At 42.8% G+C, this 27,661-nt stretch overlaps 1 protein-coding gene across 1 annotated transcript in view; it reads left to right on the top strand.

Annotated features, from left to right (window-relative positions):
- The first annotated feature begins 2,113 nt into the window (after window positions 1–2,113).
- Window positions 2,114–27,661, top strand: part of FAM168B (family with sequence similarity 168 member B) — a 39,636-nt gene continuing 14,088 nt past the window's right edge. The window contains exons 1-3 of the mRNA XM_052661374.1: window positions 2,114–2,305; window positions 11,872–11,952; window positions 19,721–19,804. Coding sequence (XP_052517334.1) covers window positions 11,883–11,952; window positions 19,721–19,804 — 154 coding nt within the window. The 5' untranslated portion in view covers window positions 2,114–2,305; window positions 11,872–11,882. The remainder of the gene's footprint in view (window positions 2,306–11,871; window positions 11,953–19,720; window positions 19,805–27,661) is intronic.

Here is a 27,661-nt window from a genome sequence, read left to right as displayed (position 1 = left end):
GGATCTTCTCTTTCATCATATCTTCTAATTCGTTGTTAATTTAGATACCTTATATTTTTTCCCATTTTGATAATCACTGGTTGCTCTTGTTAGTATAGTTTTTTAGATGATTCCACTTGCTCCAGATGTGATGTTTAAGTGAGAAATAAACTTCTCTATTGTGTGAAAACACTGAGATCTGGGGCTTGTTACTGCAGCATTTCCTAGTTATCCTGACAGATACAAGTGATTTTAAAAAATAGAGAGACTAAATACACAAATATATTAATATTAGGGTTCAATTCTGTGCGGACAGTGGTATGCAAGCAGGAGTTTAAGAAGAAAAAGCACAATGGAATTCTGTACTGTTACAGAACTTATTCATGTATTTCTAAATTATCTTTGGCTTATTGGGTCTTCCTTAAACTGCAAGGACTTTTTCTAGTTTCCGTGAGCAAAGGCTACTCTTCCTTAGGGTACATGGGCTTCTCATTGCAGTGCCTTCTCTTAAGGTGGAGCACAGGCTCTAGGGCCGGCAGGCTCAGTAGTTGTGCTGCTCTGGCTTAGTTGCTCTTCTGTATGTGGGATTTTCCCAGACCAGGGATCTAACTGCATCCCTTGCATCAGCAGGTGAATTCTTAACCATTAAACCACGAGGAAAGCCCTTTATTCATGTACTTTTAAAATGGAAACTAAGGAAATGGCAACCCACTCCAGTACTCTTGCCTGGAAAATTCCATGGATGGAGGAGCCTGGTGGGCTACAGTCCACGGGGTCGCAAAGAGTAGGACATGACTGAGCGACTTCACTATCACTTTTCAGTGGGACTCAAATCACCATAGTATCTATATTACAACGGTTAAGAGTAACATCTAGTTGTATTTAAAACCATCTTCTAACGTGTGACAAAAATCAAGTCCTTTGCAACTATTTTAGTGAATGTGGCTCAGTCATGTCCGACTGTTTGCAACCCTATGGACTATACAGTTCATGGAATTCTCTGGTCCAGAATACTGGAGTGGTAGCCTTTCCCTTCTCCAGGGCAGTTTCCCAACCCAGGGATTGCACCCAGGTCTCCCACATTGCAGGCTGATTCTTGACCAACTGAGCCACAAGGGAAGCACAAGAATACTGGAGTGGGTAGCATTTTAACGTGCACTTCTATCTTAGAAATGCCAACCAGTCTTTAGGAACTGTAGTAGATGTTTGAGCAGAGACCACAGGATTCCTCCACCTTTCTCCAAGGCAGAACCATTGGCTCTCAGATCCACGCAGGGAACCTGGGAGCCCTAGTAACGTTATAGAAATAGTTGAGAGCAGCTCTGGGAAAGCGCAAACCCCGAAGTCCCCTTTTAAGAGCAAGTGCCCTGAAGTCAGACGTTCGCGTTTCAATCTGGTCGGCTTCCAAGAAGTTGTCTGCTCTCGAAGGAACTTGTCAGCCTCTTCGTACCTTAACTGCTTCATTTGTAAAACGACTTATTGTGTCAAGTGACTTAACGAATGCAGAGCACTCAGAACGGCGAACGCGAAGAGCGCCGAGCGCGCGAGCTCGGGAGGTCCCGCAGTTAAGCCGACAGCCGACCACACAGGCCGGGGGACCGGAGCCTGGCATTGGGGAGGAGCGCGCCCCCACCGCCGCGCCTGCATTTACACAAGGGTTCCTGTAGTGCGGGGCTATTTAAACACACGAAATCGAATACATTTTTTTCCCTTAAGAAGTTAATAATTATGTTCCACTATAATTATGTTCCACTGGGCCCTTTCCATACCATGAGAGTAGGAGCCTAAAGATGGCCTAAGGAAAAATATTCCACATGAGCGTTTATTCGAATGAGTCAACAGATATCCTACGGGCGCCATTTGACTTCTGTCTGAAGCGCCCGCCCGCCCTGGACACGCCAGACGCCGAGACCACAGAAATTCGGCCCGACGGCCTCTGTACGCGACAGTTCCCGGAGGCCTCCGGCTCCCGTCGCCTCTCGGACGTCGGCGGGAGCGCGCACGCCGACCCGGAGCCCGGAAGGCGCCGGCGGGTCACGTGTCGGCGCGCCCCCGCCAAGGCGGGCTCCAGGCGGAAGTGAGGTTTGGGCTAGGCGGCAGCGCAGCGTCGGCGAGGAGCGCGGGCTGCGGAGAGGCGGGCCGGGCAGAGCGGGGCGAGCGGGAGCGCGGGCCGGGTAAGCGGCGGCGGCGGCGACCCGGGCCTCGCGGCTCAGCCCCGCAACGGAGCAGGCCTACGCAGCGCGTGCCTCTCACCGACCCCGACCGCTGAGCCCGCCCTGGGCCGGCGAGCTCTGATCACTGAGGCCCAGTCTGCCCTCGCGGCGCGGTGAGTGCGGGCGGGGCGGGCGGCGGACTTGGCGGCGGCGTGCGCGGCCGGAAGTGCGGCGCTTTGTGCGGCCGATTTGGGCGGCGCCAAGGTCGGGCCCGCGGCGGCGCTTTGTCCCGCGGGGCTAGGCGGGCGGGTGCTGCCGGAGGGAGGCGGGGCTGGGCTGCAGGGCGCGCTGGCAGGTGCGGCGTGGGCGGCGGGGAAGCTGACCCTGGGCGGGCGAGAGCGGCGTTTGTTGCACAACAGTGTTCTCTGGGTCTTTTTTTTTTTAAGGTCCAGGTGATCAGATCAGGAAAATGCAAAAAATGGGGAAGCAATGGGGTGGTGTTTCGGTTCGTAGGATCTTATCGTTTCCAGTGTGTAAACTATCCACTTTTCTCACAAAGTAAACATTCCATTTGCTTGGCAGAAGCTTTAGCTTGAAAGGGTTTCAATGTTTTATCCAGAAAAGACGTGTCGTGGCCCAACCTTGGTTCACTTTGAAAGAGAGGTGCGCCTTTACAGCGTCCACGAATAGGGTCTTCTTGTTTTATAGTGTATATAAGCGTGCATCTAATGGATTGTATGAGTTAGTGTTTCATTAAACTCATATATAAAAGTATTTTGGAATGTTTTGCCAAGCAAGGCTTTCTTTAAGTGAAAAGGTTTGTCTCCTTCCCCCTCCTTAAATTCTCAAGTCACCCTTGTGTAATTTTTAAGATTATTGTCTCAAGTAGTATATGAAAAACTTGGCAATAATAGTAGGGACACATTTTAGAACTTTGGTTAAGTAAACAAGGATTGGGTTAGTTTTGCTTTGACAGGAAAGAATTAGGCCAATTGTTCTGTTGTTGAAGGTACTATGGTGCACATTGTGAAGTTTTTTTGTTTTGAGGTTTATAGGGTGGGCTTGCTTTAGTATGTGTTTGCATAATTACTTCCGTTCAGTCGTATTTGTGACTAAATGGACAAACTAAGGTGTGCCAACAAAGGTGCCTCTAGTCAAAGCTGTTTTTCCAGTAGTCTTGTATGGATGTGAGAGTTGGACTATAATGAAGGCTGAGCGCCGAAGAATTGATGCTTTTGAACTGTGATGTTGGAGAAGACTCTTGAGAGTCTCTTGGAGTGCAAGGAGATCCAACCAGTCCATCCTAAAGGAGGTCAGTCCTGCGTGTTCATTGGAAGGACTGATGTTGAAGCTGAAACTCCAATACTTCGGCCACCTGATGTGAAGAACATTGGAAAAGACCCTGATCCTAGGCAAGACTGAAGGCGGGAGGAGTAGGGGACTGCAGAGGATGAGATGGTTGGATGGCATCACCGACAGGATGGACAGTTTGAGCAAGCTCTGGGAGTTGGCCATGGACAGGGAAGCCAGGCATACTGCAGCCCATGGGGTCGCAAAGAATTGGACACGACTGAGCAACTGAACTGAACTGAAGGTGTGGTAGAGGTCCCTGCAGCCTTTAAGAGTTGGAAACTGCAGCCTTTCTCTAGGTTCTGTGTAGGAGTCACTCTAGACACGCCGAGCAGGTAGCATCCCCTCTTCCTGCCTCCTGCTCTTCAGAATAGGGGAAGGATCCTACAAGCCAGAAGGGCAGAGGAAGCTGCTATTGGTATTACTGCGTCTGCCCTCTTATCCAGACCTGATAGATTTGTTAGATTTTTACTTAGTATTCTACTCTACAACTGCCATTCAACTCATTTCCGTTTTAAGGTTAGACAGAATTGTGATGTCAAAATTAATTCAGTTTTCAAATGAGAAAATGAGGAGTGTAATGCCACAGAGGCAGAGGATTAGAATTGGGAAAAAGAAGCTTAAGTGCGTATAAATAATATCATTTTAAGTTTTTTTTAATAGGTTTGGTAGCTTAAAGGCAAATTTTTGTCTTCCAAACTTGTCTGATTTAAACAGCTTCTTTTCACTGATCAGTTGAGCACAATTTTAAAACAGTAGCAGACCAGCCAAATAGAGGTATGGTTACTTTTCTTATGCCTGTGTTCCACTTTATGTCTATATCTTTGAAGTTCTGTGCAGAAATATGTGGATGTCTCCCAGCAGATTGGAAATCTTGATAGTGAAGCTCGAGTTTGGAGGCGTTCAGAGTCTATCTTATTATGTGCTCTCTTGATGTTATCAGGTGTTACCTAGACTTTCCAGTGTTGATTGTGTTCGGATTTTATCTTGTGTATTGCTGTCTGAGAGAGAGAATTTAAGCCCCTTGACCTTAGTTTTCTTGGTATGAAGAAAAATAATACACAAGGCCTCTACAGTCCACAGGGTAGTAAAGAGTCAGACACGACTGAGTGACTTCACTTTCTTTTTTTTTCTTTTTTAAAGTTTTAGAATTACTGTTTTGTGTGGGAACTTTGTGTAGGTCATGGTATATTTTGAGACTAGAGAAGTTAGTACAGTGATGGATGTTAAATATACTTTCTTTCTGAGGATTATTAGATTTCAAGTTGAGAAATTTTTGCTGTTATCTTTTTTAAACCCTAATCTGCTGCTGCCAAGTCCCTTCAGTCGTGTCCGACTCTGTGCGACCCCATAGGTGGCAGCCCACTAGGCCCCGCTGTCCCTGGGATTCTCCAGGCAAGAACACTGGAGTGGGTTGCCATTTCCTTCTCCAATGCATAAAAGTGAAAAGTGAAAGTCAAGTCATTCAGTCTGACTCTTCGCGACCCCATGGACTGCAGCCCACCAGGCTCCTCCATCCATGGGATTTTCCAGGCAAGAGTACTGGAGTGTGGTGCCATTGCCTTCTCCGAAACCCTAATCTGAGACTTACCTATTACCTATTTTGCTGCAGATGTCAAACCACCCATAGGAATTCTGACATTTTCATCATTACAAATGCGAAACTTAAAAAAAAAAGTGACACTAGCTTCCCTGGTGGCTCAGAGGGTAAAGCGTCTGCCTGCAATGCGGGAGACCTGCGTTTGATCCCTGGGTCAGGAAGATCCCCTGGAGAAGGAAATTTGGCAACCCACTCCAGTATTCTTGCCTGGAGAATCGCATGGATGGAGGAGCCTGGTAGGCTACAGTTCACGCGGTCGCAAAGAGTCGGACAGGACTGAGCGACTTCACTTTCTTTCTTTCTTTCTGGCTCTAGCCTTGAAATTGGGATTCTTGGACCATACCAAATCAGACTGGGAAATTGGTGGTTTCTGGGTGACCATAGGCACTAAAATCCCAGGCAGAGTGGTGATGGTGGTTTTTTACCTTTAACTTTTCATTACTTAAAAAGTATGCAAATACAACATACAGCCATGTGCCCAACATATCAATCCCATTATATAGGTTGCTCAGGGCTGGTGCACTGGGTTGACCTTGAGAGATGGGATGGGTGGGGGGAGGTGGGAGGGAGGGTCAGGATGGGGAACACGTGTACACCCATGGCTGATTCATGTGAATGTATGGCAGAACCACCACAATATTGTAATTAGCCTCCAATTAAAATAAAAAGAAAAATGTTTTAGATTACAGACATCGTGTCATTTTTACCCTTGTACAGTTTAATACGTACTTCTAAAAATCAATGCATCTTTACATAACAAAATGCTGTTCTCACATATAACAAAATTAATGATTGTTTAATGCCATTTGATATCTAGCCCATGTTTGTTTGTACCCCTCAATCCTTAAAATACCTTTTTATAATTTTTTCCATCTTAAAATCAGGATTCAAACAAAAACCTCTTGTGGCCTTTGTTAAATCTATGTTAATCTAGAACCATCCTTCTCCCTACTGTCCGCCTTTTCCCAGACCATTGACTTACTGAAGAAGTGACCCCTTGCCCTCTAGATTCCCTCCTTTTGGCTTTGTCTGATTGCTTTATGGTGTTGAGTATTTTTCTCTAACTCCTGCCTTTTTCTGTCACCTGGGAGGTAGATGTGTAGGGTGCACTGGATTCAGATTTTAGTATTTTTGTAGCAGTACATCTCAGATGATGCAGAGTGATTCCGTCATATGAGGATGCACGTAACAGGTGGCTTGGGGGGCTTCCCTGGTGGCTTAGTGGTAGTAAAGAATTCACCAGCCAATGCAGGAGACATGGAGTCAATCCGTGATCTAAGAAGACCCCACTTGCCTGTGTGCCGCAGCTGCTGAGCCTGTGCTCTAGAGCCCAGGAGTGGCAGTGATGAAGCCCACACACTCTAGATCCTGTGGCGTGTAACGAGAGGGGCTGCCAGATGAGAAGCCAGAGCAGCAGCTGGAGAGTAGCCACCTCCCAGCACAACTAAAGGAAAGCTCGAGCAGCTGTGAAGACCCAGCACAGCCAAAATAAATAAAAATTTAAAAAAATAAGTAGTTTGCTCTTATTGATGTTAAGATTGTTCAGTGGGTTCAGCATTCATGTCCACTGATCAATAAACTGAGCACAATTATATGGTAGTTTGAATATTCTTTGACATTAGAGTGAAAACTGTCCATTTCCAGTCCTGTGGCCACTGCTAAGTTTTCCAAATTTCCTGGCTTATTGTGTGCAGCATTTTAACAGCATCATCTTTTAGGATTTGAAATAACTCCACTGGAATTCCATCACCTCCACTAATTATTTGTAGTAATGCTTCCTAAGGCCTACTTGACTTCACACTCCACAATGTTTGGCTCTTGGTGAGTGACGCCACCATCATGGTTATGTGTGTCATTAAGACCCATTTTTGGTACAGTTCGTCTGTGTACTCTTGCCACCTCTTTTTAATCTCTTTGTCCTTTGTTAGGTCTTTAACATTTCTGTCCTTTATAGTGTCCATCCTTGCATGAAATGTTCCCTTAATATCTACAATTTTCTTGACATGATCTCTAGTCTTTGCCATTCTATCTTTTTCCTCGATTTCTTTGCACTGTTCACTTAAGAAGGCCTGAGTTTAGAAAAGGCAGAGGAACCAGAAATCAAATTACCAACATTCATTGGATCTTAGAGAAAGCAAGGGAATTCCAGGAAAACATCTACTTTTGCTTCATTCACAGTGCTAAAGACCCACTTTGACAGTGTGGGTCACAACAAATTGTGGAAAATTCTTAAAGAGATGGGAAGATCAGATCACCTTACCAGACTCCTAAGAAATCTATGGATCAAGAAGCAACATTTAGAACCAGACATGGAACAACAGACTGGTACAAAATTAGGAAAGAAGTATGTCAACGCTGTAATATTGTCATCCTGCTTATTTGATTTTTGTGCAGAGTACATTATTTGAAGTGCTGGCTTGTATGAAGCACAAGCTGAAATCAAGATTGCTGGGAGAAATGTCAACAACTGCAGATATGCAGATGATACTGCCCTAATGGCAGGAAGTGAAGAGAAACTAAAGAGCTTGATGAGGGTGAAAGAAGAGAGTGAAAAGGCTGGCTTAAAACTCAATATTAAAAAAAAAAACTAAGATAGTGGCATGTCAAATAAATAGAAGGGGAAAAGGGGAAGGAGTGACAGATTTTACTTTATTGGGCTCCAGAATCACTGCAGACAGTGACTGCAGCCATGAAATTAAAAGGCGCTTCCTCTTTGGAAGGAAGCTAAGACAAACTTAGTGTATTAAAAAGCAGAGATATCAGTTTGCCACAAAGGTCTGTATAGTCAAAGCTATGGTTTTTTCAGTAGTCATGTACAGATGTGAGAGTTGGACCATAAAGAAGACTGAGTGCCAGAGAATTGATGCTCTCAGTTGGTGCTGGAGAAGACTCTTGAGAGTCCCTGCACTGCAAGGCTATCAGACCTGTCAATCCTAAAGAAAATCCACCCTGAATATTCATTGGAAGAATTTTAGCTGAAGCTCCAGTACTTTGGCCATGTGATGTGAAGAGCTGACTCATTGAAAAAGACCCTGATGCTGGGACAGATTGAAGGCAAAATAAAGGATGAGATGGTTAGGTAGCATCACCGACTCAGTGGACATGAATTTGAGCAAACTCTGGGAGATAACGAAGGACAGGGAAGCCTGGCGAGCTGCAGTTCACGGAGTTGGAAAGATTCGGACATGATTTAATGACTGAACAACAACAATCAATAAGCATATATTCCAACAGTTCTAAATTAGATTTTATATAATCATCTCAATTTCATGTTTATTGCTATGAAGATTCCTGTATTTTCTCTTGGACAGTTCTGTTTATTAAAGAACATTCAGAGCATATTAACTATCTTTGCACTAGAGAGATGCAGGGGGCCAGGGCTGAATAAGCTATTTTCCCTGCCCTTGAGGGTCAGCATCTTAGGGGAATCTCATCATTTGAACAAGTAACTTAAGAAGCTGGTACGGTATTGTTCATAGACCTTGTGCGAACCTTTTTGTTGAAGTGGGAACTGCAACTTTTTCTTTCATTAATCCTGTTATTTTTTTACCTGTAAGTTTTAATTATAACTTCTTAATCACTTTAGGAAATAGTTATTAGTCTCTTGGGAAGCATAAATGCTTTTAGGAACTATAACTTCTGGGTAGTTTGGATGTATGATATTTAGAATTCAAGTGTAATTCTGTACATTTTTTTTCGTGGCAAATGTAGAGTAAGATTTTTATTAGTGGTTTAGACTGTAAGGTTGTGAAAGGAAAGCCTTTGTGGTATTCAGTGCTTTGAGTTGTCTACAGTTCGTGGCTGTAATGAATAATTTTGTTACAAACAGTTCAGGTACAGGTTTTTGTGTGGATATGTGTTTTCAATTCTCTTGGGTATATACCTAGGGGTGGAGTTGCCAGGTCAAATGGTAGCTCCTGTCTTTAACTGCCATGCTGTTCATCAGCTTCATTGCCTACCAGATGATATCTCCTGTGCAGCCCCACATTTAAGGGTCTCCATGTGATAGTTCCAACCTAACCTATGTCTCCATAATCTTCTTTGTTGATTCACATGTAGCCCAAGGTCCAAACAAGCCCAGTTGCAAAGTGTCCCTAAAGTGCACCTTGCATTTTCTAATTTCTGTGGCTTTTCAAGATCCTACCTGTTGAGAGCTTATACCACCTTTGTAATCCAAGTTATTCCTGACCATTCCTCTCCTCCTGCATTAAACTTTTGCTCTTCCCACTCAACCCTCACAACACTTTATTCCTTTATGGCCCTTAACACTCTGGCCCCGAGTCATCATTGTTATGTCTTCTGACTTGCAGACCTGCCTGTCCAGCACAGTACCCACCACCTACATGTTGCTGTTCAGAGTTCAGCTAACGTGTAGGTCCTTGGTCTAGCCACATTTCAAGCGCTGAGGTAGTGACTGCTGTCTGTGGACAGAGCAGATGTACATTGCCATCTTCACAGGAAGTTCTCTGGGACAGCACTTTTCTAGATGGTGAACTCAGAACAGGGACTGTGACTTGTCTTTTTCCCCTCTCTGTGGCCTTTGTGTAGTGCTTTACGTATTCAGTTAAGAAAATGAAATTAGATCCTGGCACAGAATAGAGAAATAGTGTTGAAAAGTATTCACTTTTCCAGAAATGATCGCTGAACCAGAGAAGTAGATGACATATGTGAAAAATCTCCACATCTTATGTTGTAGATCCACCAAGAGTGGGTTAAAAGTGCAAGCTAATGGGGATTGACAAGTTACCGATTTGTTTCTTCTTAAACTGTGATGTAAAATACAGTTGGTTTTCATGTCTACTTCTCAGGCTTTGCTCTCCTTGTTTCTTTCTAAACTGTTCTGTAGATTTGCATTGTCCAGTATGGTAGCCTACAGCCAAACACGACTATTTAAATTCAGACTGAAGTTAAATAAAAAATCAGATCCGATCCTAGCCATATTTTTCAGGTGCTCATTGTTTCCTTGTATTAATAGCTAATGGATGCTCTATCAGACAGCACAGATAGGGAGCATCTTCATCCTTGTTCTTTTGGGCAGCACTGATCTAGATTACTGTCTTAGCTGTGGTTGTGGATGTCATGTCAGATTTTGTTCTGCCTTTTGGTTTGGAAGTTAAAGAAATGACAGTTATTTAGGTAATGAATGTCCCAATCACTGATATCTCCAATTAATTTCTACTTTAGAACTTAACTGCACAGGCTAAGGACTTGACCAGGTATACTTTTGTGTGTACTGAACTGCTTGGTTGTAAATATTCTAAGTCAGTAAGCTGAGGTAGAAATTTGAAGTGGTGTGGTTTTGTATTTTGTCTTCGTAATGGAATTTGATGCCAAGAGTGTTAAGTCAGCAGATAGTGGCACCTTTTTTTGTGTGTCATTGTCTTTGGGGCTAGAGGTACTGCAAACAGGACTAAGTTCCAGTTGGCTGTGTACGTTCTAGCTGAGGATGCAGTGGGGCAGGCTGCTGCTGCTGCCGCTGCTAAGTCGCTTCAGTCGTGTCTGACTCTGTGCGATCCCAGAGACGGCAGCCCACCAGGCTCCCCCTTCCCTGGGATTCTCCAGGCAAAAACTGGAGTGGGTTGCCATTTCCTTCTCCAAGTGGGGCAGGCAGACACTGGCAAATACATGTACACTTTATGTTTTTCTCTTTTTTTGGCCATACCACATAGCTAGTGGAATATCAGTTCCTCAGCCAGGGATTGAACCTGGGTCATGGCAGTGAAAGCCCGGAATTCTAATGGCAAGGTCACCAGAGAACTGCCTGTTTTTCTTTTTAAATAGATTTAATTTTTTTAGAGCAGTTTTGGGTTCAGAGCAAAACTGAGCAGAAAGTGCAGAGTTTCCATATGCCTGTTGCCCCCTCCCCCATTGCTGTTTTTATTTTTAAATTTAAGATCCCTTTAATCCTTACTACCAAGTAAGTCAGTGATTGACTTACTGGATAAGGAATGCTGAATAGTCTTAATTAAGCTCACACTTTAAGAATGCATTGGGTGATAAAATTCAGAGGAAGGGATAAAACCATGGTTGTAGCTGTGCAAATTCTTGAACTTGTCAGGCAAAGAAGATTGTGAATTATAGAACATTGACTGGGTTAGTAGAGTTGCTGTAGTTAATTTGTCTCTTTTAGGAAATACACATATATTTTATTTATTTTTAGGAAGTATATAATTTAACGTGTTGTTTCAGAAATAGAGAAAGGTGCAAAAAGAACATTAAACCGCTCCATCTAGAGGCAGTCACGGTTCATGCTTCATTCTCCTCCCAGATAGTTTTCCGTCTGAGCTGGAGGTGCGCATGCCCAGGGTGTAGGTGCACATTTGGGATCACACTGCATTTCAGTATTGCACTGCCTCCCCTTTTACCCCAGTTATCGTTACAACATCCTGTGCTTTTAAACACTTAAAAGAAAAAAGCAGCTGCATGGTATTCATGCTCTGGATAGATTTGGTTAAGACTGTTCTCTGCAATAAGGACATTTAGATTATTTATAGTTTTTTTTTTAAAACTGTTTTGAAAAATAGGGACATGGAGAACACTTTTTTCCCTTAGCTTCTGATGGACTCGAGAGTTATAAAGCAAAGCATGCAGTGTCCTGGGGGGCACCCGTTAGGGCTTTGGCATTCCTTTTCTGTTCTCTGTTGGTTAGCAGCAGCGTGGAGTGCCTTGTTTCTACATTTCAGAATAGATTAGAGAAGGGCCTCTTGCTACCTGCTCTTTTGAGACTGATGATGGAGAAAAACCTGAGAACAAAAGTGCTTGGCTAAATCACTTTTTTTCCCTTTTTAGTTCTTGAAATCATGAATCCTGTTTATAGCCCGGGTTCTTCTGGGGTACCCTATGCAAATGCCAAAGGAATTGGTTATCCAGGTAAGCACGTGAAATTTTGTTTCCATTATTAAACTTTGAATACATGGTCCATTTCTGTGTCATTAAGAATGCTGTTGATGGACAGACCCAGCTCACGTGGCTTAGATAAGGAAGAAAATGTGTCAGCTCATGGAACTGAGAAAGAGCCTGATCTGGTGGTTCCAAGGGTAGGGACTGGGTCTGGTTTCTTTGCTTCCTGTGCTCAGCTTCACTTCCTCAATGTTGTCGCAGTGTGGGTCACAGGTCACACTTCTCCCCGTTGTGGTGGTGTGGTGCTCAGCCCCTCCCTTGGCGGTGAGTCTCTTCATCCGGCTCTATAGGAAAGCCCCGTGGGACTTCTTGTTCTCTTCATGCCAGCCCCCTGGATCAGGAAGGGGAATCCACTGATGAATTTATGCCTGAGCCACATTCTCCACCTTGATGAAGCCTACTAGTCAAACATGGGCTGAAATAGGGTGAAGCAAAATTTGTGAGAATAGGAATTGATGGTCAAAAATAGCAAATGGTTGCCCTAGTTGAAAGGAATAGTTGTCTGTAACATTACAATTTTGGATTTAGATAATATGGTGGGACAGATACTCTTAAAGCCCTGTTGCTCAAAACCCCTGAAAAATTGAAGAAACATTTCAAAAATGTTTAACTGAACTTTTGCAAGAAAGCCATTTCTACAGCTAAGTATAAAGGTGACATAAAAACCAGAGTTGATTGAGTTGATGTGCCTACCCTAGGGGCATTTGTTCTTTGTGGGTTTTAGCAACCCTTTTGGGGACGAAGTAAAGTCTCTGCTCTTCTTAAGGCTGGGATTTGGAGTGGGACCCCTCGTCAGTCTGATTCCTCCAGAGGGTGATACTCCTATAAGAGAGGTAAGTAAATCAGTCCATACTGGTTCCATGGAGAAGTTCATTTCAGCTTGGGCTCTGGGAAGGAAGAAGTCTTTTCTAAGAATTTTTAACCATTCAAGAATGTTTTGGATTCTGCTTTGAATTACTTGTCCTTCCAAGGGGTCCATAAATTGAGAAACTAACAAAAAACATAGTCTCTGGGCTGCATTACCGCTGAAGCACCTGACAGCAACAAGCGCAGAGCTGTGTGAAGGCAAGCGCTCCCAGTCCAGGTTGTGCGGGTGGCCCAGAGTTCTGCCTGGTAAGTCAGAGTCATTATGAAACACCGTGCTGCTCTTCATCGTGTCTGCGTCACCAGTCATGATAGACAGCAGGAATGGAGCATCAGGTGGAAACCACATCAGACAAGCGTGCTGATAATAACTGAAGATGCAAGAGAAAGAATCACAGCGAAAAGAACCAACTGGAACTTTAAAAAAAGCATTTGAACAGAATTCCAGTTAAACCACAGGCAAACACTGCTAGAGGAGGGACCAGTATGCAGCATAAGGAAGGGGAAGTAGATTGATTACGAAATAGAGGTGTTAGGATGAGAAGTTTTGAGGAGAATTAAAAGCTCCAGAAGGACTAAGTAGAGAGACTAGAAGAAAAATAGTGACAGGATTTTCTGGAATTGGTAAAAAATAATTTAGTGGTGAGACCTCCTGTCTTGAATGTATTTGCACTAGTTTAAACAGAGTTCCAGGTAATCTGTTGAAGAGAATCCTGTGTAGATCTGAAATCAGGGACTAGGTAAAACCTGATGGTGTTAGCATTGCCTGATAGACTATGTAATGAAATATTGGTTGCCTGCCATATACCAGGTCTGTACTTTTTAGGGTTTTTTTGTTTTTGGTCTTTAAAAGGAAACTTCTAAAACTTTAAATCTTTAACATTTTATAACTGATCCTTATTTTATTCATTTCTTTATACCTTGGAGAAGGCAACAGCAACCCACTCCAGTACTCTTGCCTGGAAAATCCCATGGATGGAAGAGCCTGATGGGCTGTAGTCCATGGGGTTGCGAAGAGTCAGACACGACTGAGCGACTTCACTTTCACTTCTCACTTTCACCCATTGGAGAAGGAAATGGCAACCCACTCCAGTGTTCTTGCCTGGAGAATCCCAGGGATGGGGGAGCCTGGTGGGCTGCCGTCTATGGGGTTGCAGAGTCGGACACGACTGAAGTGACTTAGCAGTTAAACATATCTCTTGCCTTGCTTTTAGTATTTTGGTCTCCTTGACTTTGATAAAACTCTCTGATCAGCAAAAGGTCAGTATAGAAACTTGTAGCCACTCTAGGTATTTTGATTTTAAGGCTAGGATAACTTTAGTACCAAAAGCAAGACATCACAAGGAAAGAAAGTACCTTTATACCGTTTTATGCTTACCATTCTATACTTTAATATGAACAGATGGAGAGGCTTGTCCATAATTTTCTAAAATTTACACTTAATGGGAAAAAAGGAACATCTAATTGTAGTTACATGAGAGCTGACATACAGTCCTTCATACCTGTGAATTTTGGGTATCATGTCCTGGAACCTGGGATACTGAGGGATGACAATAATTGCGTTCATATTCACCATCTTACTGTTGTTTCCTAATTCATAGCTCCTGCATTTGTTTTGTTCACTTTCTTTTTCTTTTGGATTAACCAAATATTTTACATTAGATTTTTCCTTCTGTTAATTTTTGAAGAAATTACTATTTAGTGATGACTAACAATTATAACACATTTTGCCCCCCCCTTCTTTTGTATATCATTACCATGCCTTAAGGCATTACTGTTTTTATTCTGTGCAGTCAGCATTAACTCACACATCATTTTCATTGCTTTCTGTATCTATATGTTTTTTGTTTGGGATCATTTTCCTTTTACTGGGATAAATCCCTTTAGTTACCCCTCCTCCCCCACTCTTACTGCATGTCTGCTAGCAGGGAATTTTCTTTGTGAAAATGTTTTTCTTTTGCTTTCATTTGAGCCTATTTTTGATGAGTGTACTGGTTTTCTGTGACTGCTGTGACAAATTGCTACAAGGATGGTGGCTTTAAAACCATAGAAATTGATTCTCTCACAGTTGTGGGAGTCAGAAGCCAAAATCCAGGTGTGGCAGGGCCTCACACCCTGTAGAAGCTGGAGAGGAGAATCCTTTCTTGCTTCTTGAAATTTCTGGAGTGTAGATTGCTTTGTGCACATATCATCCCGGCTTCTGTTTTCATGGTTATGTCATTTCATTCTTATCTGTGTTTCACAGTGTGGACACTTGGGTTTAGGCCCCCACCACCTGTAATCTATGATGAGTATCTTGAAATCCTTAACTTATGTTGACAATGAACCTTTTCCCAAATAAGGTAACATTTATAGGTTCCAGGGATTTGATGATATTTCTTCTGAGGAGTTCCTTTTTTTTTTTTTGCCTGCCACACTGAGTGTACAATTTTAGGCTGGCAGTTATTTTCTCTCAGCACTTTAAAGGTAGTTGTGTTGTCCTCTGGTTTCTGTCATTTTTGTTTCTTTGAAAGTAGTATTTCCCTGCGCCCTCCTTGCTGCTTTTAACATATCTATATTTCTCCTGTGGAATGACTAGATGTGACTGTGTTTTGTGTTTATTCTGCTTAGTGCTCACAGAGTTGTTTGACTGGCTTGATTTTTTTTTTTTTAATTTATTTAGGTTATGTCAGGTCTTAGTTGCAGCCTGTGGGATCTAGTTCCCTCACCAGAGATAGAACCTGGGCCCCCTGAATGGGGAGCGCAGAGTCTTAGCCACTGGACCATCAGGGAAGGAAGGAATGGGAAGAAAAGAATATCTCCTCTGAAGTGAAGGTAGTTTTTCCAAAAGAGTAGAGTTTAGTCTCAATTTAAGGAGAACACTTTTAAATAGCTTGGACAGCTCAAAACTGCTATTTAGGGAACTGAAAACCAAGTAAGCCAAGAACAACATTAAAAAAAAAATTCTGGCAAAGCAGCAAGAGGATGAAAAGTTGGGTTTGTATAGTTTTCAACACAGAAGTAAGGGAAGAGGCACCTCTTCTCAAAAGGCTCTGAAAACCTGTGGCATCAATGGATAGTTGCGGGGGGTTGGGGTTTCTTTCTCAAAGGCTCCTAGGGCACTCACCCCTGTCTACCCTACCACGTTACTACATGCACCCTTTCTCCCTCCACTTCTACACCGAAGGGGCAGCACTTTCTAGACTTGAACCTCCAGGGACCATCTCTGCAGCCTGGATTCTCCCTGGAGCCTGGGGAGTTCTGCAGCTGGAAGCCAGACTTGCAAGGCTGCCAGAGGTGCGTCGGACCTGGAAAGAGCTGGATGCGGGCGACTGGAGCTGTAAAGCTCACCCACCAAGGGGGAGACGGAGCACATCTTTTTATGGAGCAGGATCAGCCTGCTCCCTACCCCTTTGGTGATCAATATTCACTTGATGAGACAGGGACCAGCTTCTGACTGTCCCCCTGGACTCTGCCCTAAGAGGCCACTGGCATCTGTGATAGTGCGGGTCCCGACCTCAGTCAGCTGAGGCCAGCGCTTCAGGGGTCCCTCCAGTCCCATCTCAGACCCCTCCTCCCTGGAGCACAGAGGGACTTGGCTGAATCAAGGGTTCCACGAGCCTATGGACCAGTGTTAATCCCTAGAGCTTGAGATTCAATTAAATATTACTGGAACCTACTGTAAGGTAGGTAGTCTTCCCTGTAGCCCAGATGGTAAAGAATCTGCTTGCAATGCAAGAGACCAGCTGGGTTGGATTCCTGGGTTGGAAAGATCCTCTGGAGAAGGGAATGGCAGTCCACTCCAGTATTCTCGCCTGGAGAATCCCATGGGCAGAGAAGCCTGGTGGGCTCCGGTCTGGCCGCAAAGAGTTGGACACGACTGAGCGAGTAACACTACTGCTTCTACTGTAAGGTTGGGAGACTAGGAGACTGAGACTCAGCACCATGGGTGCAGCCCTGGGACCTTGCACAGGGCACCCCCCTCAACTTCAGGAGGAGGGTTGCTGCAACTCCGCCAGGGCCTCTGCAGCTCCTGCTCCCAGATTCCCCCTGGACTTGTAGGTTACTGGTGGAGCAAGCCTGGCTGGTGGAGGGCAGGGGCAAGATGAGGGACCAAAGACTTAGACACTGTGCACAGGTCTCCTAAACAGCTGCAGCAGCTCAGAGCGAACCTGAGCTCTAGTTTTCAAAGAAATACAGAGTTATTTTGAAGACCACGTTGCAGTCTCTGGATCTGTGGTCTGTTATCAGTTTATCTTTTTTGTTCTTTTTCACTCATATATGGTCCTATGCCTTAGCATTCCTAGTATTTTTTTCATGGAATGTAATAACATGGTGTATTAAAAAGTATAGGTGGTCCAGTTGATGTCTTACCCCCCCATTTGAGGTATGATAAGAAAAAAACTGTAAGTATTTAGTTTGTACAGCACTTTTTTAAAAGTGTATGTGATGATTTGATGTATGTATATGTTGTAAAATGACTACCACGATTAAGTTTCCCCAAATACCACCACGCTGGGGATTCGAGTTTCAAAAAATAAATTTTGGAGGGCACATTGACATTCAGTCATATCATGCCCCCCGTCCAACTGTGTCCATATATTCTAATTTATCCTTTGTTATATAAAGGGTGTTGTACACTGAGATGGAATTAGGAGTGCAGACATCATTGTGGTGGATGACACTTGTGAAGGATCTGGTGGGTGGAAGCAGCATTGGGGAGGGGGAGCCTCAGGACTGTGGTGCACGTGTGCAGTGTCAGCTGGCTCGTTGAGGAGCCCTGCAGTAGCATCGGCAGGGGAGGTCTCAGCAGGCAGAAGTGGCCTGAGAGTGTGCTGCTGTTGAACGCTGTCAGCCTCCTTCCTCCTCGAGGCTGAATAGGCTTCTGGAATAGAGGTGCAGGTGGTGGTGTTCGCTTTGCTTTGTCAGCTTCATCATTGTTCCCTCAGCTCACAAAGGTTTGCCTTGATCTTTGTGTTTTACATAATACTGCTGCATAAGCCTGCAAGTTGTGGGGTTTTCATAGTTTAATTCAACCAGTTCTTTGGATGGATATGTTGTTTGAAGGATTTTGCTATTCCAGTAATACTGTAGTGGATTGTGTTTGAGGAAATTATCTTCAGGGTGGATTCCTTGCGCTGAAATGGCCAGGGGAGCAAGTGCATGCAGATGTAATTTTTTTCCTGTTCTTAAAAATTTTTATTAAATTTTATATTGGAGTATAGTTGATTAGCAGTATTGTGTTAGTTTCAGGTCTACATGTACATGTATCCTTTTTCAAATTCTTTTCCCATTTAGGTTATGACAGAATATTGAGCTGAGCTCCCTGTGCTCTGTAGTAGGTTCTTGGTTATCTGTTTTAAATATAGCACCAACTTTACTCTTGTTTACCACAAGTTCTTCTCTAAGTCTGTGAGTCTGTTTCTGTTCTGTAAATAAGTTCATTTGTATCTTTTTTTTTAAGAGTCCACATAGAAGAGATACCCCATGGTACTTGTCTTTGTCTTGCTTCACTTAGTATGGTGACTTCTGGGTCTGTCCATGGCGCTGCAGATGGCATTATTTCATTCTTTCAGTGGCTGAGTAATACTTCATAGTACATGTACTACATCTTCTAATGCAAATGTAATTTTTAAAGGTACTAGGAAAAAATCGTACTTCTTTGTATTCCTACCAGAAGTGTGTGAGTCTGTTGTTTCCCCCACAGCCTTGCCAGCAGAGTGTGTTGTCTCCTTTTGGATTTTCTCCAGTCTGAAGTTAGAAATGTGGTTGGCAGTTCTCTCTGTTCATGTCTTCTGTTGACTGTTTTTTTCAATTTTTTTTTAACTTTAAAAATTATTTGCATATTGTGTATTTGCCCATTGTCTAAATAATTTGCAAGTATGTTTCTTGTGAAAAGCTGTCTTTTTTTACTCAGCTAATGGTATTTTTTGCTATTCTGAAGATTTTGTTTTCCTGAAGTGATTAGGATTTGAGATCACTTCCAATTTCTTGCAAGAGAGGAGTGCAGTATTTAGCTTTCCAGCCCCTGTGTGCCAGAAGAGAGGTAGAGTAGATGTTGGAGACAGTTTATGGTGCTTGCCAAGGGGCATTTTCAGGAGGACAGTTCTGTGGCCAGCGCAGCGGGCAGCAACAGGAAGGGACAGTGGTTCTCAACCTTGTTATTGGAGCCCTGCAAATTAGAATCTCCTGGAGGGATTATAGCTCCTCACAGCTAGTTGTGTTGTTAGTGAAGACTAGCAGACCTTGGCTCTGTGTCCTGTAGTGCCCCAGTGACTCGTAACTGGGAGCAGCTGAACTGTGAGGGCCCTAGAGCAGATAACTGAAGCCCCTCTGGTTTTGACCGAAATTTCTTTTGTGTTCACATGATTGATAAGTGGTTATAATTTAGTTATATTAAGGATCCCTCATTTGTGTTAATAAAAGTCAGGTTGCTTGCAAATGGATTGTGAGGTTGGATTTTTCCCAGTTCCATGTGTATATACACTTGTATATGGTTAGAGCCTCTTTAGTGCATGAAGCTCTTAGTGCTCTTATTAATCTTGCTAAGTAATGAATTATGTGAATAAACTCTAGAGTAAAGCTGCCAGAAATATTGTGAGTTTTCTGACTTCATTTTGGGTTTTTGTTTTTCCTTCTTCATTTAATTCCACTTCTATCAAATGTTTTCAGTTATAGAAAGTTGTAAGCATTTACTCATAGGTTTAAATGACATGTTTATGATCATGACCCATCACAACTCTGAGGCAAGGAGACAACTAGAGGCAGCCTGCTGAGTACCCACGTGCTGTTGGGCTCCTGAGCTCAGTCTGGGAGTTGTGGTGAAGAAGGTGAGAACAGTCAGGTCTTTGGGAGCCCTGGTTTTAAAATCACACTGTTTTTTATTTTTCTCCAGCTGGTTTCCCAATGGGCTATGCAGCAGCAGCTCCTGCCTACTCCCCCAACATGTACCCTGGAGCGAATCCTACCTTCCAAGCAGGTATGCAAGCCCACATGTGCTGGGTGGCAAAAGTGTTTTGTTAATGTGACTGTGGGAGAATGCAAAGGGGATGAATTTCAAGAAGAGTGGTTATAGAATTAGAATTTGGGGTTTGTATTGATTTCTTGGTTCATAGGATTAGGCTTCTTGATAAGTAGAATAAAAACGTAATTTGTTTTGCATTTAAAGCTTTGTATATTGCATTTCAGATATCCTTCCACAACACAGAACTTCATTCCAGTCATAGCTTGGTACAAGTAACTGTGCCAGACTTTGTATGTATTTATGAAATAGTGTTATTACTAGAAACTAAAGATCATGTTGCCATATTAATGGGTAGAATTTCCATGTTGCTAACATTTTTAGAGATAACTGATCTCTCTCTAGTACTTTAGCACTTTGATTATGGTTTTAAAAGAAAGTCTTATTTTCTGTGTAAGGTCCATAAGAATATTTTCAGATTTTAGAAATCAGTGGTACAGTTGAAAGTGGAATTTGTTTGAGTCTGGATCTTGTAAAGATAGTTTTTCTTAAATGGGACTTTCCTCTGTGAGCCTTCATTTTGGTGTTGGCTCATTCCAGGCTTTATTCACCCAGAGTGGACTTTGTGATTGTACTGCAACTGTGGTGGCCTACACTCTGACTCAGAGGCTCAGCCCCCTGAGTCTGCTGGGGTGTGTTTGTCCCTCGGAACCCATAGCCTCACATAGTTAACTTCACAGGAGCGGAGACAGCAGCAGGGTCGTTGTCCTGAGTTCTTGGTTTGATAATCATAAAATTCTTCCTTCCTTCTGCCCCTGTCTCCCATTTGAGTCCTATCCTTACTGCCTTTGTTCGCCTTGTAGCTCACACCCAAAGGAAGGCCTTCTTGGTGTGGTCTTCTTGCCTCCAAGGTTTCTCTCCTTGACTTCGTGTTCCTTGGCCTTATACCAGAGTCATGTTTGCAGGTTGATTTCCTGTGACTCTTAAGACACACTGAAGCCTAGAGTCTCCAACTTGGAATTCCTAGGTCTTTGCCACAGTGACCTGTTCTCTCCGAAAAATACTCTTCTTTTGTTTCTGCATGGCTTTTACTCACACTCTTTCTCTTACACCTGGGCTGGAGTACCTGCTCCTTCACCCATCTTTTGGGATCTGTAAGGGAACGTCCCTTCCCTGGGATGAAGCAGTATTTTTCCCTGTTACTACTCACTGAATTCTTTAACTGCTAAATGGTACTACTATCTCCTTTTATAAGACATCTTATCTGGTTTAACTTTCTAAACACAGCTGTCTGCAGGTATGACTGCCTCTCAGTAAACCGCATGTATTTGAAGGGCGCTCAATACGACGCGTGGCATCCTTTCAGTTTCATGTGGTCACTCATTCCTCATCCCCAGAAGTTTTCTCCTGCCCCTTCGTGACCTTGCCTAGGCTCCCGGAAATAGCTCATCTGTTTTCCCTCACTGCAGATTACTTATAGTTAATCTAAAATTTTGTATAAGTGAATCATATAAAACGTATTTTGGAGGGTGCTGGCTTTCATTCAGCACAATTTTTGACATCCATGTTGTAGTTTATATCAGTAGTTCATTTCTTATTATTTTTCCATTGTACAGAAATTCTACTAATTGCTTATTCGTTCACCAGTTGATGAACATTTGGCTTGTTTGCAGTTTGGGGCTGTCACAAATGAAACTGCTGTGAACATTTGTGCACGTTTTTTATATGAACATACACTTTCATTTCTCTTAATGAATACTTCAGGCAGGTAGGTATACGTTTAACTTTGTAAGAAACTGCCAAACTATCTTCCAAAGGGGTTGTGACATTGTATGCTGCCACCAGCAAGAGTTCAAATTCCTTTATATCTTTGCCAATACTTGGTAGTCATTCTTTTTAATTTTAGACATGCTAGTGAATATGTAGGGATATGTTAATGTAGTTTTAACTTGAACTTATCTAATAACTAATAACGTTAAACCTTGATTCATGGTGCGTGTTTTCCATTTGACTTTGGTTAACTGTGTACATCTTTTTCTGCCTGTCTGTTTTTAAGTTTGTTTTCTTATTATTGGGTTTGAGAGTTCTTTATCAGATACATGATTTGCGAATATTTTTTCATAGTCTGTGGCTCTTTTCAGTCTCAACATCGTCTTTAAAAGAGCAGGAGGTTTAAAATTCAACGAAGTTCAGTTTATCATTTTGTTCTTTTATGGATCATGATTTTGGTATCATTTCTAAGACATGTTTGCCTAACCCAACATCACAACAGTTTTCTTCTAGAAGTTTTACAGTTTTAGATTTTACTTCTAGATATATGACCCATTTTAGGCTAATTTTTCTGTATGGTGGTACGAATGAATTGAAGTTATGTTTTGCATAAGTACTAGTTTTTCTGCTATATGTGATCATGCTCCAGACCTCCAGAAAATGTCATTGTTCTAGAATTCTCCAGTGTAGCTCACTTGTACTCATTTTCTGTGTGGTACAAGTTAATGTAAAAATGTACTAGAAGCTTCCAGTTTTTTCTTATCTTTCACAAAAAGAGCCTCAGGTTTATTTGCGGCTGGTCAAGCTGCTTTGCTTGGCCTGCAGGTATGAAGTGCTCCCCTGAGGAGGAGGTTTGGTGTGTAGAGGGCAGGTACTACTGTCTGATAGCTTTCTCCTCTTGCCAACCTGTAGAACAGCTGCCATTCCTCTTCCTTCTTGTAGAGAACTGGGTCCTTTCTTTTCCAAGACTGCTCTCAAGCTGTTCCTCTAACCCAGAAGCTGGGGCCTGCAAGGGGGGAGTAGTGGGCGTAATGGGCATGGTGGCTGTTGAGAGGACCTGCCTTTGAATGGGTGTCCCCTGCTGAGTGCTGGATGATTGTCGACTGCCGCACTGCTGGCCCAGCATTGCCAGATCTTCAGATTGTTAGGAGATGCTGGGAATAAAGATGTATGTAAAATTTGCCAAAAAAATAAATGGTACTTTGAAAGCCCCACCAGTGTCCTGTTGAGTGCTTTTAGCCACCTGACTGGAGTCTGAGCTACAGCTGTGTCCCTTCTTTTTCTGAGATCCTGTCAGTATTTTTATAACTTGAATTTTTAAATTTCCTTTTTTAGTGGGCCTTTTTTCTTATCTGTTGATTAAGTCAAAATTTGTCACTGTAAAACAATTAAAAATTTTCTCCATTTCTGCTGCTTTCTCAATCTTCTGGTTCTCTCACCACCAGATTTTCAGACAAAGCTGATGTGTAGTATATGGAATGTGTATGTGTATGTGGCCTTTAAAGCACTTTTGAAGCCCTAACACTGTTTATGTCTTAGTTCTTAGAAGTGTGACATACGGAGGGTTTAGAGAACCTTAACGATGAGACGTCGTGTCTTTTGCTGAAAGATTGCATTACTCAGAATCTGGAGATGAGGGTGATATTAGTTGCATTCTCATGAACAAGCGTAGTAAGCTGACTACATGTGCATCCGGAGAGGAATGTCCGGTTTTGGAATCAGAACAATATATTGGAAAGTATTCAGGCTGTTGTGTTAGCAAGATGTGGCGCAAATCCTGACTGTGTCACTCCTGGGAAAGACGTTTCATTTTTGGCATGTATTTAATGACTCATTACATCTCCTCAGCTATGTTATTTGAGGATTCTAGCAGCAAGCATGCAATTGTACTCGCAAGGCACATTCAGGCACACATTCAGGATTCTTTTCTACTCCCATTTACAGCCAGCAGTATCTGTAACTAACATCATATCTGCATTGATCATCAAGAAAACATTCAGTTTTTTGTAGTAAGCGCTGTGTAAGAGGTGATTTAGGTATTACATTGACAATGTCTTTTTACAAGATGGAAACATTGCTAAGAGTAATGCAAAGGCTTCTGTGATTGCTTCCGTGCATGGCTTTGTGGTGGATAAATTAGGGAAACATGTTTGGAGGACAGTTGGGCAGTATAATAGAAAGAAGCTTAAAATTGAGATCAGCATGCAAATAGTTATGTGTAAGTGCAGATCTACCTGGTAAAGTAATGGTTTGATTAAACTGTTGGTTTATTTCAGTGTTTAACTGGTCTTACTATTTGTTTGAGAGGGATATTAAATAAGTGAAAATGCTTTATGATATGCTGCTTTTTTTCTTTTTAAACTCAGAATTATGTCCATGAAGTAAGATCCCAGATTTGTTAAAAATTAAGGTTCATATTGAACTTACGGTTGATGTGGGGAAGGGGTAGTTAGGGAGTTTGAGACGGACACGTACACATTGCTGTATTTAAAATGGATAGGGCTTCCCTGGTGACTTGGTGAAGAGTCCACCTCCCAGTGCAGGAGAATGTGGGTTTGATCCCTGATCTGGGAACACCCCACATGCTGTGAAGCAGCTAAGCCCGTGCGCCACAGCTGCTGAGCCTGTGCCCTGGAGCCTGGGAGCAGTAACTCCTGAGCCACATGTTGCAACTGCTGAAGCCCAAGCACCCTGGAGCCTGTGCACTGCAGCAGGAGAGGCCGCTCTGGTGAGAAGCCTGTGTGCGCTGCAGCTGGAGAGGAGCTCCCAGCCTCGCTGTGCTGCGGTGACCGTGTCAGGGTGCGCACTGCTGTGAACGTGCGGCTGCTTTCTCCTGCAGTTGCTTGCTTCTTCCCTGGGCCTAGTGTCCTTTCTTAGATTTCTGTGACTGCGTAGTTAATTCAATCCTCTGCTTCTGCCCAGGTGTGGAATCTCTTCTTAGCTTTTTAGACCATGTAAGGTGTTTGTGTTTTCCCCTCTTGGTGATGTCTTTTTGAAACCTTCTCTTATCTTCTGGCCTTGGCTGCTTGTCCTCTAGGGCTTACGCTGGGTCTTTCTCCTCCATCATCCCCGGGAGTTCGCGCCTCTTCCCTTCCACTTGACTCTTTGTCTATTTTTAGGTTTATTCCTCTTTGCTCAGTAATCTCTCAAGAGAATATTAGAAAATCATAGTTTTAAGATTCTTCATGTCTGAAAACAATTTATTCCGTACTCACAGTTCGTGGTTAGTTTGTCTGGATATAGAATTCTAGGCTAACAGTTATTTCCCCTTAGAATTTTGGGAACATTGCTGAATTATTTGCCAGTTTTGTTGTTGCCATTAAGAATGCCATTATCTTTTGAAGAACATTTTATGTATCTATTGGCTGCACTTGGTCTTTGTTGGTGCACACGGGTTTCTCTCATTGCAGCGAGCAGGGGCTGCTCTTAACGGTGGTGCGCAGGGCCCTCATTTCGGTGGCTGCTCCTGTGGAGCACAGGCTGTAGGATGTGGCTTCAGCAGTTGCAGCATTTGGCGCTAGGGCCGTTGCTGTGCATGTGGGATCTTCCTGGACCAGGGATTGAACCCTTGACCCCTGCATTGGCAGGTGGATTCTTAACCACTGGACTCCCAGGAAGACCCAGTATCTTTCTGATGCTTGGTTGGCTGAGCCGGGCTTATCTTTGGTGCTCTGTCTCCGGGTTCTGAAATTTCATGATGCTGTGTTTGGTGCAGGTTTATCCTCTTCACATGTTCTATATGTTTCTGAATTTCCATATTTCCTAAGTAAATGTCTTATACTTGGAAAGTTATTATATGAAATCTGTGTGGTATGCAGTACTTTGGGGGAAAAATGATCTGTTTCCAAGTAAAAAGCTTCTGCCCCTCAGAGTTCACAGTCAGAGAGCTATGGCCCTGTCTGTGCGTGAGTTCTGCCCAGAGAGGTCAGCCCGTGGCAGTGTGTGTTTCCTGAGAGTCCTTATGAATGATCTCTAGGGATGGAGCATGTGGAAAGCTGTTAACTGCTTTTGAAAGACCAAGCAATGAATGTATTTGGTTTTGCATTATGAATCATTGGCACATCTAAAAATTATTTCACAAAAGCTTTGTCTGTTTTTGATATTATGAGATGTATATGCTTTTGTTTGTATTTTTTAATTTTAAGTTTGTAAGACTCCTACTGAGGTTGTTTGTTGTGATACAATGAATCTAGTGCTATATAAAAGAAAAAGGAATGTGTCTACACACATTTGGTTTTTAATTGACTGAGAGACAAGTTTGCATCCCTTGAAATTGATTCACATTTGCCTCCCTTGAAATTGATTTGTCTTCAGTGTTGGATAGAAAGTGATGTAATATTTGTGCCCATATGAAAAGCCAAAATCAATTTCCAAGTTTAGGACATAGTTCACAGTTATAAGAATAAGCAGTAGGATAATATTTATATTTGAAATTGTTGTTATAATTAGCAGAAATAGTGGGTGACTGTCTTTGCAATATACAGAGAAGCTGGAAAAAACTCAGTGAACATTGATAAATGGACTGTCAGAGTTCTACAGTTAAACTTTAAAATCAACTTTTAAAATTAAACATTTTACTCCATCCATCCTAAAGTGTGCCTTGTTTTTTCATGTGTTTTGAAGTAAGCTGTGAACGTTGATACACTTTCCCTTATTTATTTCAGTGTGCATATTGTTTGTATTTGTTTACAGTTCTTTTAGGTTTTGATTTTAGGTGAAATATACACATATGAGATGTGTACATTTTAAGTACATCATTAGTCATCTTTTTATCTTCAGTAAAATGTACATATGAGGCAGGTGTTAAAAAGGACACTTCAGGTGATTAAGAGACCTCAGGCAAGCTGGATGGACCTCTGCCACAGTAGGCCTCTGCTGCTGCTGCTAAGTCGCTTCAGTCGTGTCCGACTCTGTGTGACCCCACAGACGGCAGCCTACCAGGCTCCCTCATCCCTGGGATTCTCCAGGCAAGAACACTGGAGTGGGTTGCCATTTCCTTCTCCAATGCATGAAAGTGAAAAGTGAAAGTGAAGTCTCTCAGTCGTGTTCGACTCCTAGCAACCCCATGGACTGCAGCCTACCAGGCTCCTCCATCCATGGGATTTGCCAGGCAAGAGTACTGGAGTGGGTTGCCATTGCCTTCTCCAGTAGGCCTCTAGCGTCTCTTAAAAAAAAGCTTGACATCTTCTGTTGGCCTGTTGTTGATTGTGGTAAATAAAGGACTTCACCTTTTTTCAGTGGGTGTGGTGGGGCAAAAGAGTCCTTCAGAGTCAGAGGGCTCAGACTCTGGAGGGGTGTGTACTTAGATCTTCCTAACTTTGCTTTATACTATGCCTTTGAGGCCTATTTAGGTGGACAGCTTCCTTTTTCTCTTCAGTCCAAGCTTCAGGCTCTTGCTGAAGTTAGAATAGTGACAAAATGGTCATGGATTTTCTTATTAGGAATATTAAACTTTGAATATTCAGTATTGAATATTGAATAGTTTTTCTAGAGGCTGTTTTCTCCTCATTTTTCTTTCAGGTCGTGGACGTGTTACTTGTATGTTTTCACTTCCTCAGACAGTTTCTCCGTTTTCTGTTCTGTTTATGAAATACTTTGTCCTGTAGAGCTATGCCTTTCTATAGAACATTGGCTGTATGTATTGACCATTGGCATATTTTACCTTTATTTGCTTTTGTAGATCAGATAATGATAATCCAATCAGGTTATTTTTCAGATCAGATTGCTGAAGACCATGCCGTCCTAAATCACTGCCTTCTTAAGGGCTCAGCAACCTTCCGTGTTTGATCCTAGTAGTGGTGGGCCTCTGCTTGCTCCCTTCCTTGTCCCTTCAGCTCCTGCAGGACTGTTGTCTCCTGGGGCGTTTTCTTAGATCCTCTCTCGGCTGTGTGCCGCCGTCTGAAGGCATTATTTTTTTCACTTTATTTTCCTACAGAACATTTTCAAATATACAGAATAATAGAGTGAACAATATAGTGAATCCATAATATCCAGCACTGAGACTCATCAGTCACTGTTGCGCCATGTGTGCTTTACCTACTGTGTAAGAGAGAGAGTGTGTGTGTGTTCCGAACCAGATCAGAGTTACGGTCTTTTAGGCTTTTG

The sequence above is a fragment of the Budorcas taxicolor genome, chromosome 2 (assembly GCF_023091745.1).
Source record: "Budorcas taxicolor isolate Tak-1 chromosome 2, Takin1.1, whole genome shotgun sequence".
NCBI lineage: Eukaryota > Metazoa > Chordata > Mammalia > Artiodactyla > Bovidae > Budorcas > Budorcas taxicolor.
The sequence above is the reverse complement of the archived record's forward strand: the minus strand, read 5'-3'. Positions and strand labels throughout refer to the sequence as shown.